General features: G+C 43.5%; 1 protein-coding gene across 5 annotated transcripts in view; it reads left to right on the top strand.

Annotated features, from left to right (window-relative positions):
* LOC309396543 (dedicator of cytokinesis protein 7-like) overlaps window positions 1-16,154 on the top strand; it is a 200,775-nt gene that overhangs the window by 146,073 nt on the left and 38,548 nt on the right. For 4 of the 5 annotated variants that reach the window (XM_081961712.1, XM_081961710.1, XM_081961714.1 and 1 more), the window contains 6 exons: window positions 6,969-7,095; window positions 7,567-7,654; window positions 8,771-8,867; window positions 11,961-12,089; window positions 12,908-13,060; window positions 13,736-13,894. In XM_081961712.1, the coding sequence (XP_081817838.1) occupies window positions 6,969-7,095; window positions 7,567-7,654; window positions 8,771-8,867; window positions 11,961-12,089; window positions 12,908-13,060; window positions 13,736-13,894 (753 nt within the window). The remainder of the gene's footprint in view (window positions 1-6,968; window positions 7,096-7,566; window positions 7,655-8,770; window positions 8,868-11,960; window positions 12,090-12,907; window positions 13,061-13,735; window positions 13,895-16,154) is intronic. The other variant, XM_081961711.1, reaches the window with a different exon arrangement.

Below are 16,154 nucleotides of genomic sequence, written 5' to 3'. Positions count from 1 at the left end.
TGGAAATGCGAATCGATACACGGAACATATTACCATTTATGGTGGACCTGTGAGGAGGCTACATTTTTTTGGAAAAAGATCAAAAATTGGCTGGAGGCAATAACGGGGGTTAAAATAGAATGGAAACCTGATTTTTTTTAATTAGGAATAATGTCTGCGAAATACAAAAAAGAAATCCAGTACTTAATACTACATATAATTACGGCGGCAAGGATTGCTTTTCCCCAGAAATGGAAAAACAAACTAACTCCAAGCGAAGATGAAATAATAAGAAAGTTTATGGACTGTGCTGAAATGGACAAATTAACTAAAGAAATTCAGGGAAAAGAAGAATCAGAATTCTATCAGATATGGGATAAATGGTATAGGTGGATGGAGGAAAGAAACAAGAATCAATGAAGGAATATAACAAAACTCAAAAATAATAGTTATGAGTAAAATAAGAGAGTTAAGAATGGTGAAATCCAAATGAAATACAATAGAAGGGGAAATAATATAAGGTGAGCGGTATCGATTGATAATTGCTATTAGAAAGAACAGGAAGCTCCTGTTTGTATTGCATTGTGTAAATGTGTTGTACGTCTAAGTTTTGTGTGTGCATATTTTACATGTTTGTTAATAAAATTGAAAAATTGAAAAAAAATAAAAATAAATCCTATACATTCTACTCCCCACCAAAAAAATAAAATAAAATAAAATCCACTGCCACTCTCACCTTCAATGTCTCTTTTATGTATTAAAATATTTTTGTTTTGAATTTGCTTAAACATAAGATCCTTTAAGTTTTTTCAAAAAAGTGAGGGATCTATCTTTTCTTTCACTTCCCTTGTCCAAAATATTCCAGAAAGACACCTGCAAGAAAGCAGTCTGTGTCCTTGAGTCGTTATCAGTCTCTAAAGACAAGCTGCAAACCCTCTAGTTACAATGTCAACAAAACCAGAGAAAATAGAGCAAAGGATACTTTGTTTCAAAAAAAGAAAAAAGCCAAGTTCTGGCTTCCGAATAGCAGATTCAACTTTTTCTTATTCGTATCAAACTTAAGTAAAACAAAAATCTCTAAGTGTCTTTAATAAAATTTAATAAACAGTAAGAGGAAGGATTGTTAAAGTAAAAAAAAGTTTTAGATCAACCAAAAAATTAAGGTAGCACAGAGTAGGAGAAAAAATCAATCCATTCACTTAAGAGGAGAAATGGGAAGCATTCCAATCACTTCAATCCACAAAACGCTGTTACATAGAAGAGGGAGAAAAAAAACTTTCTAAGGCAGTCCAATAAAGATAAATTTTGCCACTTTATTCTTTTGCTTAAAGGACTAATTTATCTTTAAAAAAAATTATTTGGGCAATCATTCTCAAAGAAAAAAATCTCACTAGCTGGACTCACTTTCACTGCCTTCTTTCCGGAGCTGTCTCCAACTTTGTCAGCCTGGGGGCTGTCTGTTTACCGTCGGCTTGGAGAACTTCCCTTGGGTCGATCAGGGACTTTGCGGTGTCCCTGAGACCAGCAAGGATTTGTCTTCCTGTCACCGTCTCTCCGGGATGGTTTAGGTCCATATAGACCGTGCAGCTGGTAAAAGAATCAACGGAGGTCTCGGACTATCGAGACCGCACGTTGTGTCGTCGCGACGTCTGGCTTGTTCCTCCTGTACGCCGCTTCATTAAGGGCGCGTCTAATCTCTGCCCTCCTGTCATTCACCGCTTCCCCTCGTGGGATCTAACCAAAGTCATGAGTCCAGGAAGGACGGGGATGCGGTGGAGGGGGGGAATATAAAGGTCACGATAGCAGAGGGTTGTTCTATTACAACGGTCGCGGGGAGGAGGGGATGCGAGGACAGGATAAGATCCCAAGGTCGGTTGGGAGACCGTGGCTGCTGGTTACGCCCGGTCGCTTGTACCAACCCCTGCAGCCTAGGTGGACAGGTGCTACAGAGCCAGGGCCTGCGGCTGATGCTTTGCAACGCAAGGTCTGTCATCAACAAGGCCCCCCTCATTAATGAGTTGATCTCAGAGGGGGAGCTAGACCTTGCAGGGATAACGGAGACCTGGTTGGGCCACGAAGGTGGTTTACCCCTCGTGGAAATGTGCCCACCGGGTTTTCGAGCATTCCATCAGCCTCGGGCCCTGGGTAAGGGTGGTGGGGTGGCGGTGGTTATGCGGGAATGTTTAGAGCCGAGGGAGTTCACTGTTCCTCAGATATCCGGGTGTGAGTCCCTTGGTGTGAGTTGGGGCCCAGGGAGGCAGTGGGGCTTGCTGATTGTATACTTGGCTCCTCGCTATGCATCAGCAGCCCTGCCCGAGCTCCTCGAGCTAATCTCAGCGACGGCAGTTGAGACTCCCAGACTTCTGGTCATGGGGGACTTCAACTTGCCGTCAACGGGAGCGGCTTCCGAGGTGGCTCGGGAGTTCATGGCTTCCATGACGGCCATGGACCTGACCCAATTAGTGCAGGGCCCCACTCACGAAGGGGGCCACACACTGGACCTCATTTTTGTATCTGAACAGTGGACGAGTGATCTGGGAATAGGGGATTTAGTTATCACGCCCCTGTCATGGTCAGACCACTCATCCCTCCGGCTGGACTTCCCTGGCGCTATCCCCCACCGCGAGGAGGCGGAACCAGACTCTATAAACTGGTACCGCCCCAGGCACCTGATGGAATCTGATAGATTCCTGACGGAGCTTGGGCCAATACCTGTAGCCTTGTCCCGCTCCCGTTCCGAGGACCTAGTGACTGCCTGGAATAGGGCGACGACTGGGGCCTTGGACCGGGTTGCGCCGTTGCGACCTCTCCTGCGGCATCGACCCACCCGGGCTCCTTGGTTCACTGAGGAGCTCAGGGTGATGAAGCGCCACAGGAGACGTCTAGAGAGCAGGTGGAGATCCTCGCGCTCCGAATCTGACCGAACACAGGTAAGAGCCTATTTGCGGACTTACCTTGTGGCAATAAGAGCGGCCAAACGTAGACATTGTGCTGCTCTTATTGCGTCCGCGGATAACCGCCCTGCCGCCCTGTTTAGGGTGACTCACTCCCTCTTATCGCAGGGGGCGCGGGAGACACCCTTACAGGGTAGAGCAGAGGAGTTTGGGGAATATCTTCAGGACAAAATCGATCAGATCCGGAGTGGGTGGACCTCCGTCAGTGGACCAGACGAGCCGCCAACAGCGAGTCTTGAGGGACCATTCTGGGAGGAGTTTGACTCTGTTGCCCCCGAGGATTTGGACAGGCTGCGTGGACAGCTGCGACCCACCACTTGTTTAACGGACCCGTGCCCCTCCTGGCTGGTACTGGCAGCCTGGGAGGTGACACGAGGCTGGCTCCTGGGCCTGGTGAGCGCCTCACTGAGTGAGGGATACTTACCAACCGCCTTGAAAGAGGCGGTGGTGAGACCCTTGCTCAAGAGGCCTGCGCTCGACCCAATGGAGCTAGCTAACTATCGTCCAGTCTCCAACCTCCCCTTTCTGGCGAAGGTTGTCGAGAATGTGGTGGCGCAGCAGCTCCCGCGACACCTAGACGAATCCGACTATCTAGACCCACGCCAGTCCGGCTTCCGACCCGGGCACAGCACTGAGACAGCCTTGGTCGCGTTGGTCGATGATCTCTGGAGGGCCAGAGATAGGGGTTGCTCCTCTATCCTGGTCCTATTAGACCTCTCGGCGGCTTTTGATACCATCGACCATGGTATCCTATTGCGCCGGCTGGAGGGGATGGGAGTCGGAGGCACCGTTTTGCGGTGGTTCGGCTCCTACCTCTCCGACCGGAAGCAATGTGTGTTGACAGGGGGGCAGAGATCGTCCCTGAGGCCACTCACTTGTGGGGTGCCACAGGGGTCGGTCCTCTCGCCTCTCCTGTTCAACGCATATGTGAAGCCGCTGGGTGAGATCATCCGTGGTTTTGGGGTTGAGTACCATCTTTACGCTGATGATACTCAGCTGTATATTTCAACCCCAAACCACCCCAACGAGGCTGTCGAAGTGATGTCCCGGTGTTTGGAAGCCGTCGGGGTCTGGATGGGGGACAACAGACTTAAGCTCAACCCCTCCAAGACCGAGTGGCTGTGGTTACCGGCGCCTCGGTTCAGCCAGCTGACTCCATCGCTGGCCATAGGGGGCGAACAATTGTCCCCTGTGGAGCGGGCGCGCAATTTGGGCGTCCTCCTTGATGCCCGGCTGTCAATGGAGGACCATGTGGCAGCCGTGGCAAGGGGGGCGTTCCACCAGGTTCGCCTGGTGCGCCAATTGCGCCCCCTACTGGACCGGAGTGCCCTGCGCACGGTCACTCATGCGCTGGTGACGTCTCGCCTGGACTACTGCAATGCTCTCTACATGGGGCTTCCCTTGGGACGCGTCCGGAGACTGCAGCTAGTTCAGAACGCAGCCGCGCGGGTTATTATGGGAAGTACACGTTACTCCCACGTAACACCTCTCCTGCGCGAGCTGCACTGGCTACCTGTGGCCTTTCGGGTGCGTTTCAAGGTATTGATCACCATCTTTAAAGCGCTCCATGGCAGTGGACCTAGTTACCTGCAGGATCGCATCCTACCACACACATCCCTGCGACCTATCCGCTCACACAGAGAGGGGCTCCTCCTGGTGCCGTCTGCTAGTCAATGCCAGCGGGCGACACCTAGGAGCAGATCCTTCTCTGTGATGGGCCCAACCCTCTGGAATGACCTCCCCCCTGACATTCGAACTACCACCGACCTCCGTTCCTTCCGGCAAAAGTTAAAGACTCACCTATTTCAATCAGCTGGCCTGGCACTTTTTTAGTTCTACCTCCCGGGGATTTATTCATTTTAATTGGGTTTGGGGTTTTAAAAAGTTTTTAATACACTATATACTATATTTAATATTTATTATTCTATGTACAGTCTTGCAACCTCCTCCACCTACGTATTTAATTATTTAACTGTTTTGTATGTATTTTATAACGTATTTTAGTGACTGTACACCGCCCCGAGTCCCTTTCGGGAGAGGGGGCGGTCTATAAATATGAATAATAAATAAATAAATAAATAAAAGTCCTTGACTCTCTCACTGGACCACCCTTCGAGCCTCTCCGGTCGGCCTCCCTGCATCACCTCACATTGAAGACAACCTTTCTGGTGGCTATCACGTCTGCACGACGGGTCTCAGGATTGGCGGCCCTTTCCATCCGTTCCGACTTGTGTACTTTTCACTCAGACCGTGTGGTCCTTCGACTTGATCCCACCTTTTTCCCAAAGGTCAGTTTGGCCCTTCATTGGTCTCTGGATCTCACCCTACCGAACTTTTGCCCTAATCCCTCTCACAGTCTCGAGCGCAAATGGCACACGTTAGACATCAGAAGGGCTCTTAAGATCTATGTTGCCTAGATGGCCGTCTTTAGGCGCACTGAGGCACTCTTTGTTTCTTTCCATCCCACAAACAAGGGTCTGAAGGTTTCTCCATCTATGGTTGGGCGCTGGATCTGGTCAACCATAACTAGAGCTTACCTGGTGAGTCATCTCACGCCTCCATCCAACATCACAGCGCATTCCACACGCAGCGCGGCTACATCAGCAGCGTGGACAAGGCAGGCCTCAGTGGAAGAGATCTTCAAGGCGGCACCTGGGCGACCCCAGTTCCTTTATCTGCCATTATAAGATGGACAGATACGCGTCGGTGGATGCGGCATTCGGACGAAGGGTGCTTCAACAGGTTCTTCCCTCTTCAAGCTCCTAACCCAGGCCATTCCCACCCGGGGACAAGCCCAGCTTTGGTACGTCCCATGCATAACCACTGTCTCCACCAATGTTGGAGAATGGGGCGTTGGTTCTTACCTGATACGCCCCTTCTCGAGGCAGGTGGAGACAGTGGTCATCCCCACCCTTGGTTCCTGGCCTAGTTTGCGGAGGGAGTTCTGGAGCTAGGCTAGAATTTCGGAGGATTGAGAGCAATCGACTAACGCACAGCAGTCTACTTATTTCCTTTGTCACAAAAGCGGGAGGACACTCCTCTGAGGCGATGACATCACTTTGGTAGACTTAGTTCTATTGGTTACTGACTGAGTTAACCCATGCATGACTGCTGTCTCCACCTGCCTCGAGAAGGGGTGTATCAGGTAAGAACCAATGCCCCATTCTCTTCCTCTCCTTTAAAGATTGAGAAAAAAACAAGAATTCTGTCTTTGGCTCATATACTATTTCCCCAGAAGTTGGTATGAAAGCCAAAAGTATAATTCATAAACATTTTTATCACAAGCCTCCTAACCTGACTATAAGAAATCTTTGTCTAAAAGCAACGTGGTGTTTAGGAAAAGCTGAAAAAATATAATAATGTATTGATTTTTTTATCAAAACGTAACTATAATTTAGCCTGTGAAGTAGTTTAGCCAATAAATAAGTAGTTGAATGAATATCAAAATAATTAATTCACATGAGTCAAATAGCAGGATATCAAAACTGAATTTAAAAAGACAGTTATTCTTGTGCTTTGCTGTAGTAAAGTCTCAGCAGAACAGGTTAGTTATAGTTAGGGACAGGAAAGACTAATGTTGTATCTTCCCTAAGTCAGGAAATTTCTTCTTAGAGTCTTCTGTGTGGAACGGGATGGAAGACAAATGCAAGAAAAAATAAATAAACCCAGTGACTTAAAAATACTTTAATTTGGTCTCCATGTTATCAGCATTTCCATAAAACATTGAGAAATATCTTGATTTTTTAAAAAATGAATTGTTAATGGCAGCGAGTGGAAAGGGGGAGGGAATATGGGGTTATTAATGGAATGTTCTACAGTATCTGGTGCTGGGATTGTAAGATGATTTAGCTTCAGCACCAACACCTTTAGTGGAGCCAGCAAACCATGATGTTCACTGCTGAACTCCTTCTGAATAGGCCTTTGATTACTTTGTTCTATGGGAAGCTATTTGTCCTGTTTCTGAAGAAGTGTGGGCAATTGGTTGGCAGATCTCGTTCCTGCAGTCAAGTATCTCCTTCTTTCTTAATCCCATAGGGCAAAAAGGCCTTTGAACGCATCAATAGCCTGACCTTCAAAAAATCTCTGGACATGAAGGCGCGACTGGAGGAAGCCATCTTAGGCACTATTGGAGCACGTCAAGAAATGGTTCGACGCAGCCGAGGTGAGACAAGCCAAAGTTCACGGGGCCAAGTAAGGCACACCAGCACAATTTTGCTTCCACAGTTCCTTCTCCCCACAAGATGGACCATTTCTGGGCCACATTTACTGAAAATTCAGTCAGTGGTAGTAAAAACTTTGAAGAAAATAAACACATTGGATTTGATTTTCTTCAGTTTTTAGATCAGTTCAAATGGAAAGAATTAAGAAAGAAGTTTCTATTTGTTGTAGTGGAAATGGATCCATAATTAAAGACAAACTGCTTTTTAAGAGTTGCTCCATGATAAAGTCCTATTTGTAGTAAGGAAGTTCTGTTTGAAGTAAAATCCAAGAACCCAGATGGATCTTCCATCCTTGGGGAAGGATGGAAAGAAGGATGAAAGGAAGAAGCTGGTCATTTAAGCATTTCCCCCTCAAAACACATTTGGTATTTATGCAATTGTGAAAGCCAGATCCTTTCCCTTTTTTTTTCCAGCAGAGCGCGGTCCCTTTGCAAACCAAGAGAATGTTCGCTGGAGGAAGAATATTGCCCACTGGAGACAGAATTCGGACAAGGTGGACAAGTGCGTTTGTGGGCTTTTTGGCATATCTGCACATTGATTGGAAACATGCAGAAGTGGCCTTCATCCTGCAGTGGATAGATAATAGCTAGACTGATGATGATCATCATCATAACCATCATCACATTCTGCTGATGAGGAGTCAGCGGGATACATATTGGGCGGCCACATGTAGTTTGAAAAAGCAGGGGGGGTTGTCTCCTTTTTATTTATTAGTTACATGTAATACATTTGTTCCAAAGAGGAAAGAATTGATTTGATGATTGCATGTTACCTTGCAGAGCAACTTCATTGCTTTTCTTATTCTAGAGCTTTATGAGTGGAAGCCTCTGGAAGTCACACAAAAGAAATTAAATAATGCACTTCTCACGTCAGTTCAGAAATTGGGCGTTCCTAGTCTTAGCTTCATTCTCTTTCTGTAAGTTTCACAGGTTTCCTTCAGACCCAGATGGCAGTAACGCAGCCTTTACTCTTGGGCTTCTTCCATTGCAATACAAATTTTACCTTTCCCAAAATGAATTAATTTATAGTATGATAATACTATAACTTGGTTCAGTAGTACAATAGTAATCTTTCACTGCACCTAAATGTGCAGTCATAAGAAAAGCCCTGCTGGACCAGGCATATGCCTATTGATTACAGCATTCTGTATCATATGCTATCTGATATCATTCTGTATTACCCAGCATTCCATATCCTACCATCAAATAGATGCATTTGGGAAGTTTCCAGCCAAGTCTGGAAAGATACGGTCCTTTTCTACAATCACACATACCAGTCATGTCCCAGCAAGCAGTACTGAAGTGTTTTTTTTTTTTTTAATTTCTCCTTCTCTATCCATTGCCTTCCATTAACTCAACAGCCTAATTTTATTGCTATTTGGTCGTTTTTCTTGGGGAAGGAAAAGCCCAAAGCTTTGGGGTGGCCAGTCACTTTCACATGACATGTCTTGCGCGGGGGTGGGGGGGGATTCTCTTTTAGGAAAAGTCATTCTGCTTTTTGCTCCAAAGGCAAATGGAGTGGCCCAATGATGAGAAAGCAACTAAATAACTGCAAATGTGAGGCATTTTTCATGACTAGATAGTAATCTAATGTTCACTTTCTTTATCGCTTGCATAGGTCAAAGGAAGAAATGGAACATGATGCTTTGGTAGATGGAAATCTGGCTACAGAGGCCAACATGGTGGTGCTGGATACCCTGGAAATTATTGTGCAAGTAAGATCTAGCCTTACTCATTACAATAAAGCTTTGAGTTTCAGTAAATCTGTCTTGTCCTCTAAATGTGAGGTTTCTATTATCTCTGTTGTGGAGCATTCAGAGCTGGTGTTAAAGAGAAAGGATTCTGCTTTCCAAAATGTATCTGATGAGTTTAGACTTAGACTTACAATAACTGTATTGTCACTTTGAATATACACTAATCAGCATACATTAAAATGAAATTTCATTGCATACAGCTCTGTAAGGGTCACACCTTCAATATACACTACATAAACATGACTAAATAAATAAATACAAAATTATGCATATACTGACATATATTATATGACACGAACAAACAACACAGTCTAGTTCAGAAAGTATAAACGAACATGGCAAGAGAAATGAATCTTGCGAGTTTATCAGATGGATGGCATAGGGAACAAAGCTGTTAATCTTTTAGTCCTACTAGTAATACTTCAAAACTCTTCCCAGAGGGGAGCAACAGAAACAGACTGTGAAATGGGTGTGTGGGGTCTCTAACAATGCTTTGAGCTCTAAGCAAATAGCACTTATAAGCAGTATGCTGAATGACAGGATGCAAGCTTCCAATAATCTTCTCTGGTGTCCTTACCACTCTCTATATGAACTTTCTCTGTGGAGGTACTGCAGCCACCAAACCAAACAGTAATGCCTTTGTTAAAATGCTCTCACTCATGCCTCTGTAAAAAGTGGCTAGGACAGAAGGAGAAAGATGTGTTTTCCTCATCTGATGCAGGAAATGCAGATGCTGGTTTACATGCTTCACTAAGGATGATGTGTGGAGAGGCCAGTTCAGATTGTTAGTTATTTGCACTCCCAAATACTTAATACTGTTGACCACCTCTACAGCTGCATCCTTGATTGTGGGATTACTAATAACACTAATTATTAACAATATTCAATCCATCATGTGAATACAATATATTTTAACATACTATTAATATTAATAATACAGTTATATTACCTAATCTTAGATTGCCATCTACTAATCTGCACTTATTGGGATTGTGGTATTTTCCCATTTTATTAATATATTTTCTCATTATCCATCATCACTTAATCTTTCTAGAATTCCATCATTTATTGATTTTTTGGACAACCTTTCTCTCTCTCTCTCTTGAGCTCTTATATCTCTTTTTAATGTTTTTGTATCTGCTAATCTTTCCCTCCTGTATGCCTTTTATCTCTTTTTGTTGCATTATTTGAACACCCATCTCCAAGACTTCCTTTTTTGTTGTTTTTAGCAAGGTTTTTTTTTTCTTTTCTCTCTGTACTGTTATATATTAGGGGGGTTTCTTGCTTCTCATTCTATTTTCCCCTTCCCCTGCTTTTTCTAATTTCTCATCTATTTCTTGCGTATCATGTTTCTCTTTTCCCCTCAATTGTTGAGTAGCTTCTACATTCATTTCTGTACCTTTAAACTATCTCTTTGTCTCTTTACTTTTTAATATCAACAATATTTCTAATGTTTCTTGTGAATCTCTTTTATGGTGATTATAAATTATAAAAAGTATATTTCTATTGTTCCAATGTTTCAGTATTTAAAAATTTTCATCAATCCCATATTTATACCTCCAAAACTCCTCTCTTTATACTACAATAATTTACAGCCTTATAGTTCTCCAAATATGTATCTCCCAATTATCCAGGTTTTAAAATCTTATTTTCCTTCTTCTCTCTTTTCTTCTGGCCCTTTCCTTCTTTTGAGTTGTCCATATTCAAATTAGTCCACATTAATCCACTAGGTTCTTCCGATCTTTCCAATCCTTAGTCCAATAGTCAATTTTAGTAAAATTAGCTGTTTGCAAATTAATTCCTTTTATAACTCTTCAAAAGGAAAAAGAAAGACCATTGAATGTTCTCAGATTTTCCCAGTTGTCTTCTCACAATAGAGTCAAGGTCAGGCCATTCTCCAGATGATATTGCTTCCATTCTGTGTATTAATCTTTATATATATTAGGTTATCTTCCCTTGAATCTCCTGCTGTAGTATTGCAATACTTCTCTTTCACCAGTAGAGGCTCTCTTATTCTCAAATCCAATGTTAAAACAGTCTGTTTAAAACAGCTGATTGTCGGTAAGTTCCAAAAATTTAAAAATGCAAATAAACAAATAACAAATAATTTTTCCCTGAAGTCACTTTCAAAATATTTGAGGTTTTTTTCCCCAATCTTTCTATATTTTATAGTTTCCTTTGGGTTTTTTCTGCTCTTCTCTTCCAGGTTTTTTTTTCTTTTTCTCCGTGTGATTGGTATACGGCTAATGTAAGCTTAGGAATGTTCTTTTCATTTTTTTTTTTTGTTACTGCAAGGCATTAGAGTAAAAGTTGGTAATTATCTCACCCAGTTTCAATGCTCTGTCCATACACAATCTTGGTTTCCGGTTGTCCCGGCTTTGTGACTGCCAGCAATGGCGGTCGTGTCTGCTGCGTTCGGGTGAGCTTGCTTCGGACCAAATGAGGAATTTGCTGATTCCTCATGGTCAGTGAAGTGCCTCACCTTCCTTCACCTCCTCTCCAAGGAGGCTATCACCCCGAAGGGTTTCCTGGCAGCGGTTACCAGTGGATTTTGCTAGGCTCAGCTGAGCCTGCTGTTTTCCAACTGTTCTCGCTGAGGCTGCAACCGGAAGGGAGTAGACTTCACATCTTGATGTAAAAATCCTATTCATAAACTCTATAAAGAGATCCCACAATTTAGCAGGGACTTAATTGGTCTCCATTGCATTTCAAGGAGGTTCTGTATCAAAAGAAATATAGTGCTTCTCAAATATTGCGCCAAATAGTTTTATTTATCATCTACTTTGTATAAGGAATTTGTGGATAACAAGGTAGGAAATAGCTTTCTTTTAAATTTAAGAACTATTACATTTTTTGTGATAAAACATTTCCTTAAAACACATTGGGAATTTCATTTACTTGTGCAGTTATCATGTTTGCTCTTTGTTCTACTCCTACATTGTAATGAAGTGTGTGATAGCATGAAACACTCCTTCTTTGCTTTTATAGAGCTTCCTTCATTCTGCAGTGCTATCTAATGAATTCATTTTTCTTCTTCTTTCCCCTCTTCTGCAGACAGTGTCTGAAACCAAGGAGAGTGTCCTGGGTGGGGTACTGAGGGTGCTTCTTCACAGCCTGGGTTGTACACCTAGTGCTGCCTTCTTGCAACACTGCTTTGCCACTCAGAGAGCACTAGTGAGCAAGGTGAGTCTGCTTGGTGAGGAAAGTCAGTTCCTTCCAGTCAATTTGCAACTTTTGCAAGGATCATGATCTGCTAGGGGATCTCTTGCTTGCCCAGGTGCTTCCTTGTCTGAGATTTGTCTGCTATTGTTCAGAGCAGTTTTCCTCAGTCAGTATACTCCAGATGTGGAACAGCCCACATAAACAGGCTGTCACATTGTTCAAGGTCCAGTAGGAAGCATGGGTTAGATCTTACTGTTCTGGATGTTTTAATAGCTTAGGTTTTAGAAATGATACACGCTTAGGTTGTATATTTCACTAATACAAATTGGGTGGACTCTCCAATACTTTTGGCCCATCCTTTACAACAGAGAGGGTATATTCTAGCCCCCTTGATTAAACAATGATATTGCCTTTTCTGTTGCGCCTGCCCTTTAGAACAATATCCTTCTAAAACAGTGTTTCCCACCTTAGCAATTTCAGGATATATGGACTTCATGTCTTCAATTGTGGGAGTTCACACGTCTCAAAATAGCTAAGGTTGGGAAACATTGCTCTAGAGATTTGTATAACTTTTACTCTGGTTTATGTTCAAAAAGTCCCTGAAAACCTGGCTGTTGCCTGAAGCCTTGACTCTTATAGGATTTCATTTGTCTAAAGGATTATCTTTTCAGATATATATGTAATTGGTGTTTCTTATAATTTTTATTATGTTTTAATGCTGTAATCTGCCCAGAGTCTTGTAGAATTTGGTGGCCTTCCACATCTATTGAATAAATAACAAATTAGAAAAATAATTGTTGTCATTGTCAAATCAGATAACTTGAATCCCATGCTTACAGTTTCCTGAAATGCTTTTTGAAGAAGATACCGAACTGTGTGCTGATCTGTGCTTGCGTCTCCTACGCCACTGTAGTAGCAGAGTAGCCATCATTCGCACCCACGCAAGCACTTCACTCTACCTTCTCATGAGACAGAACTTTGAGATTGGCAATGTAAGTGATGTTGGGAAAAGGGGTGTGTGTGTGGGAGCATTAAGGGATAGGACAGTTTCTCCATGCATCTGCTGTTCTGAGGGCAGAGCAGCTACCTTTTTCTCCCTTCCAATTTTCAATGTTTTAGGCCCAGGGCCCATTTTACATTACTTTACAATGTATTATGGACATTGTTTATTTATGTGGTTGCTTACTGCATTTATAATACATTTCGTCCTTTTCACATGTTGTGTCTTTCTATTTTGTTGTCCATTCCCCCCCCCCCACTCCAATCTTTATTATTTTGTTATTAAGATAGATTGGGCTAAAATATACTGCTTGATCCCACAGTGTGTGTGTGTGTGTGTGTGTGTGTGTGTGTGTGTGTGAACCAAGACTTAACTTTAACTTTATTGAATTTCTAGACCGCCCCTCTCTCAAAAGAGACCTTATAGAAACTGAAAATGTTACTTTTTCAAAATGCAATGAGCCATCATCATTTCCATTGTGCTTCTTTGCAAAGTACTTATCACTTCTGGGCATTTGCCTGAGACGTTTTTGCCTTGTGTTGGTTGTTTAAAGTCGCTAGATATGATGAAGAAAGGAGGGATTTTCTTTTTTAATGTATGTCTGGAATTTTGTTAATGCTAAAGAGAAATATCTTTCAAGCACCCTTTTTGAAAATTTCTTGTAAAGAACTTTGCCCGAGTGAAGATGCAAGTCACCATGTCTCTCTCCTCGCTTGTGGGAACATCTCAGAACTTCAATGAGGAGCACTTGAGGCGCTCACTGAAAACCATCCTTACCTATGCTGAAGAAGACCCAGAGTTGCGAGAGACAACCTTTGCTGAGCAGGTATGGTGTGCAGTCTCATAAATTGCCTGCAAGAGATTTGGGGCAAGACTTGGGCCTTGTCTTGGTTTGCCCTTACCCAGCTAGAAATGTTACCTTTTTCTTTAAGACCCAAATAACTTAAAACATTGCATTTTGTCTACTTTTTTTCTTTCTTCTTTCCTTCCTTCCCTCTCCCTCCCCCCTCCCTCCCCCTTCTCTCTTATTTTATCCTTTTATTGTTTTTATAAATATCTCAAGGCAGCGGATATACAGTAACTAATACTCCATCCTTCTCCTATTTTCCCCACAATGACAATCCTGTGAAATGAATTGCGCTGTGAGAGAGTGAGTGACCCAAAGTCACCCAGCCAACATTTTTGCCTAAGGCCGAAGTAGAACTCATAATCTCCTGGTTTCTAGCATGATACTTTAACCTTCTGTTCTTCTTGCCATCAGTCCTGTCCCTTTGTTTCATAGTGTTGTCTAGTTTATCACCACATGGATATTTGTAACACCTACCTCAGTCTGTTCCCTTAGGAAAGAAAGACCCTCGACCCCATTTGGTTGAAGCGAAAGGTTCTTTTACTAAGAGATGTTGACTTCAGTAAAGTTAGGCGAACTCTGGGTTTCCCACTCTCAAAAGATACAGAACAATTTCCCCTCATCCCAGCCCTCCCCCCATGACCACTCTGTCTTCAACCAATTGGAACTTGCCTAAGTATTTTGAGAATGCTGAGACGTTTTGGGGTAATCCAGATATTTTCTCAGGATGCCTGGCCTTGGATGCTGGTACAAACTGGTTGCGAGCTTCTCTGGTCTTTATCACCTGTCATTTACCCCTCCCTATTTCCTATCATGAACACACATAGCTTTATTGCCCATCTATCTTCCCCTCCTTTGATGGCAGGATGCCTGTGAGGTGCTAAGCCAAGTCTGTCAGGCCTGACATTCTTCCCCCCTTGATAGAGATGTTTGTCCTGTAAAGGAAAAAGAAAACAAAGAGGGAAAGGATAGACAAACAGAAATTCTCTAATTAGCAAATATTTCAATGAGATCTATCTGGCTACTGTTCATGGAATTTTTTAAGCAGTCTGGAGGCTTTAATGTTGGGAATAGAGCCATTCAGTCTCCGAGGAAGGAAAATCTTTCCATGCTATCAAGTTTTGGATGTATATGGAGGTCCAAAATGTCTTTGACTTCAAAGTGTTGTACCCCCTTGATTATAATGGGATCGGGGGCTGATGGCGACTCAGGGTGTAGAGAAGATGTGATTTCTGGCTTCAATATGCTGCAATGAAATACTGGGTATACGCATCTATACTTGGAATAGATGCATATACCCAGTATTTGGAACTTGGAAAGGACTTGGAAAACAAGTCAGTTATCACCTAAATTACTATATTGCCTGAGCTTTCGGGCAGTTCTACTGTAAAGTTCATTGATATCTCTTTATATGGGATTTAGGAACCTAAATAGGCTGGAGAAGCCCTGGTCTTGGCAGAGCCACAGATAGAGCAGCCAGCTTCATAGCTCTCTATGTCCTTCTTCAGTGCAACCACCAAAATTGGTGCTTGACTAGGTGTAGGGTTTTTACAAAGCCAAAATGTCCCACCACTTTTGAATCATGGCTTTTTTATAGAACCATTAAACCATTGGCGCTGCAAGGCATGCAGTTTGGTCCTACCTCAAACTATACCATCTTGCATTATACATTCAACCTTGTGCATTTGGAACCATTTGTCTTCCTTCACAGCTTGCGCACTGCACCTTGTCCCTTTGGTGGCTATTTCTGGACCATACTCTTGCATGTATGTCCAAACATGCACCGGGAAGAACCCCCAACTGCTTCGGGTCTCCACTGAACTTTATACCCAGGGTGTCTCTCTGCTGCACTGGCACTGTTCCTATAGCTGGGCTGCGGGGCCAGGGCCAGGGGCAGCTGCAATTGTTGTGGGGCCTACTTTTTCTGCCATTGCGGCAACAGAGGTGATTGTTCCATTGCTTGCTATGGCTGGAGTCAGCTGGTCAGTGGGGTGTGCCTCCTGGGCCAGGGCTTTTCGTGCTTTGAGGTTGTCAAAAGCCCCCTTCAGGAACTTTATGGCTTGCTCCAGCATCCAGTCCTCTCGATCCAACTCACCTGCGATTGGTTCTTCCATGGCTCCCACAGGTAGATGTCGCTCCCATAGGCTTCTCTTCACACTCTTCCCTTTTCCTGACCCTGAGGGCCATCAGGATCTTGGCTGGTCGTCCTCTTCCAGCCACTTGGATAGATCCAGCCCTC

Source organism: Natrix helvetica, assembly GCF_964273705.1.
Source record: "Natrix helvetica genome assembly, chromosome: 1".
Lineage (NCBI taxonomy): Eukaryota > Metazoa > Chordata > Lepidosauria > Squamata > Natricidae > Natrix > Natrix helvetica.
This window is presented reverse-complemented; position numbering and strand designations above follow the sequence as displayed.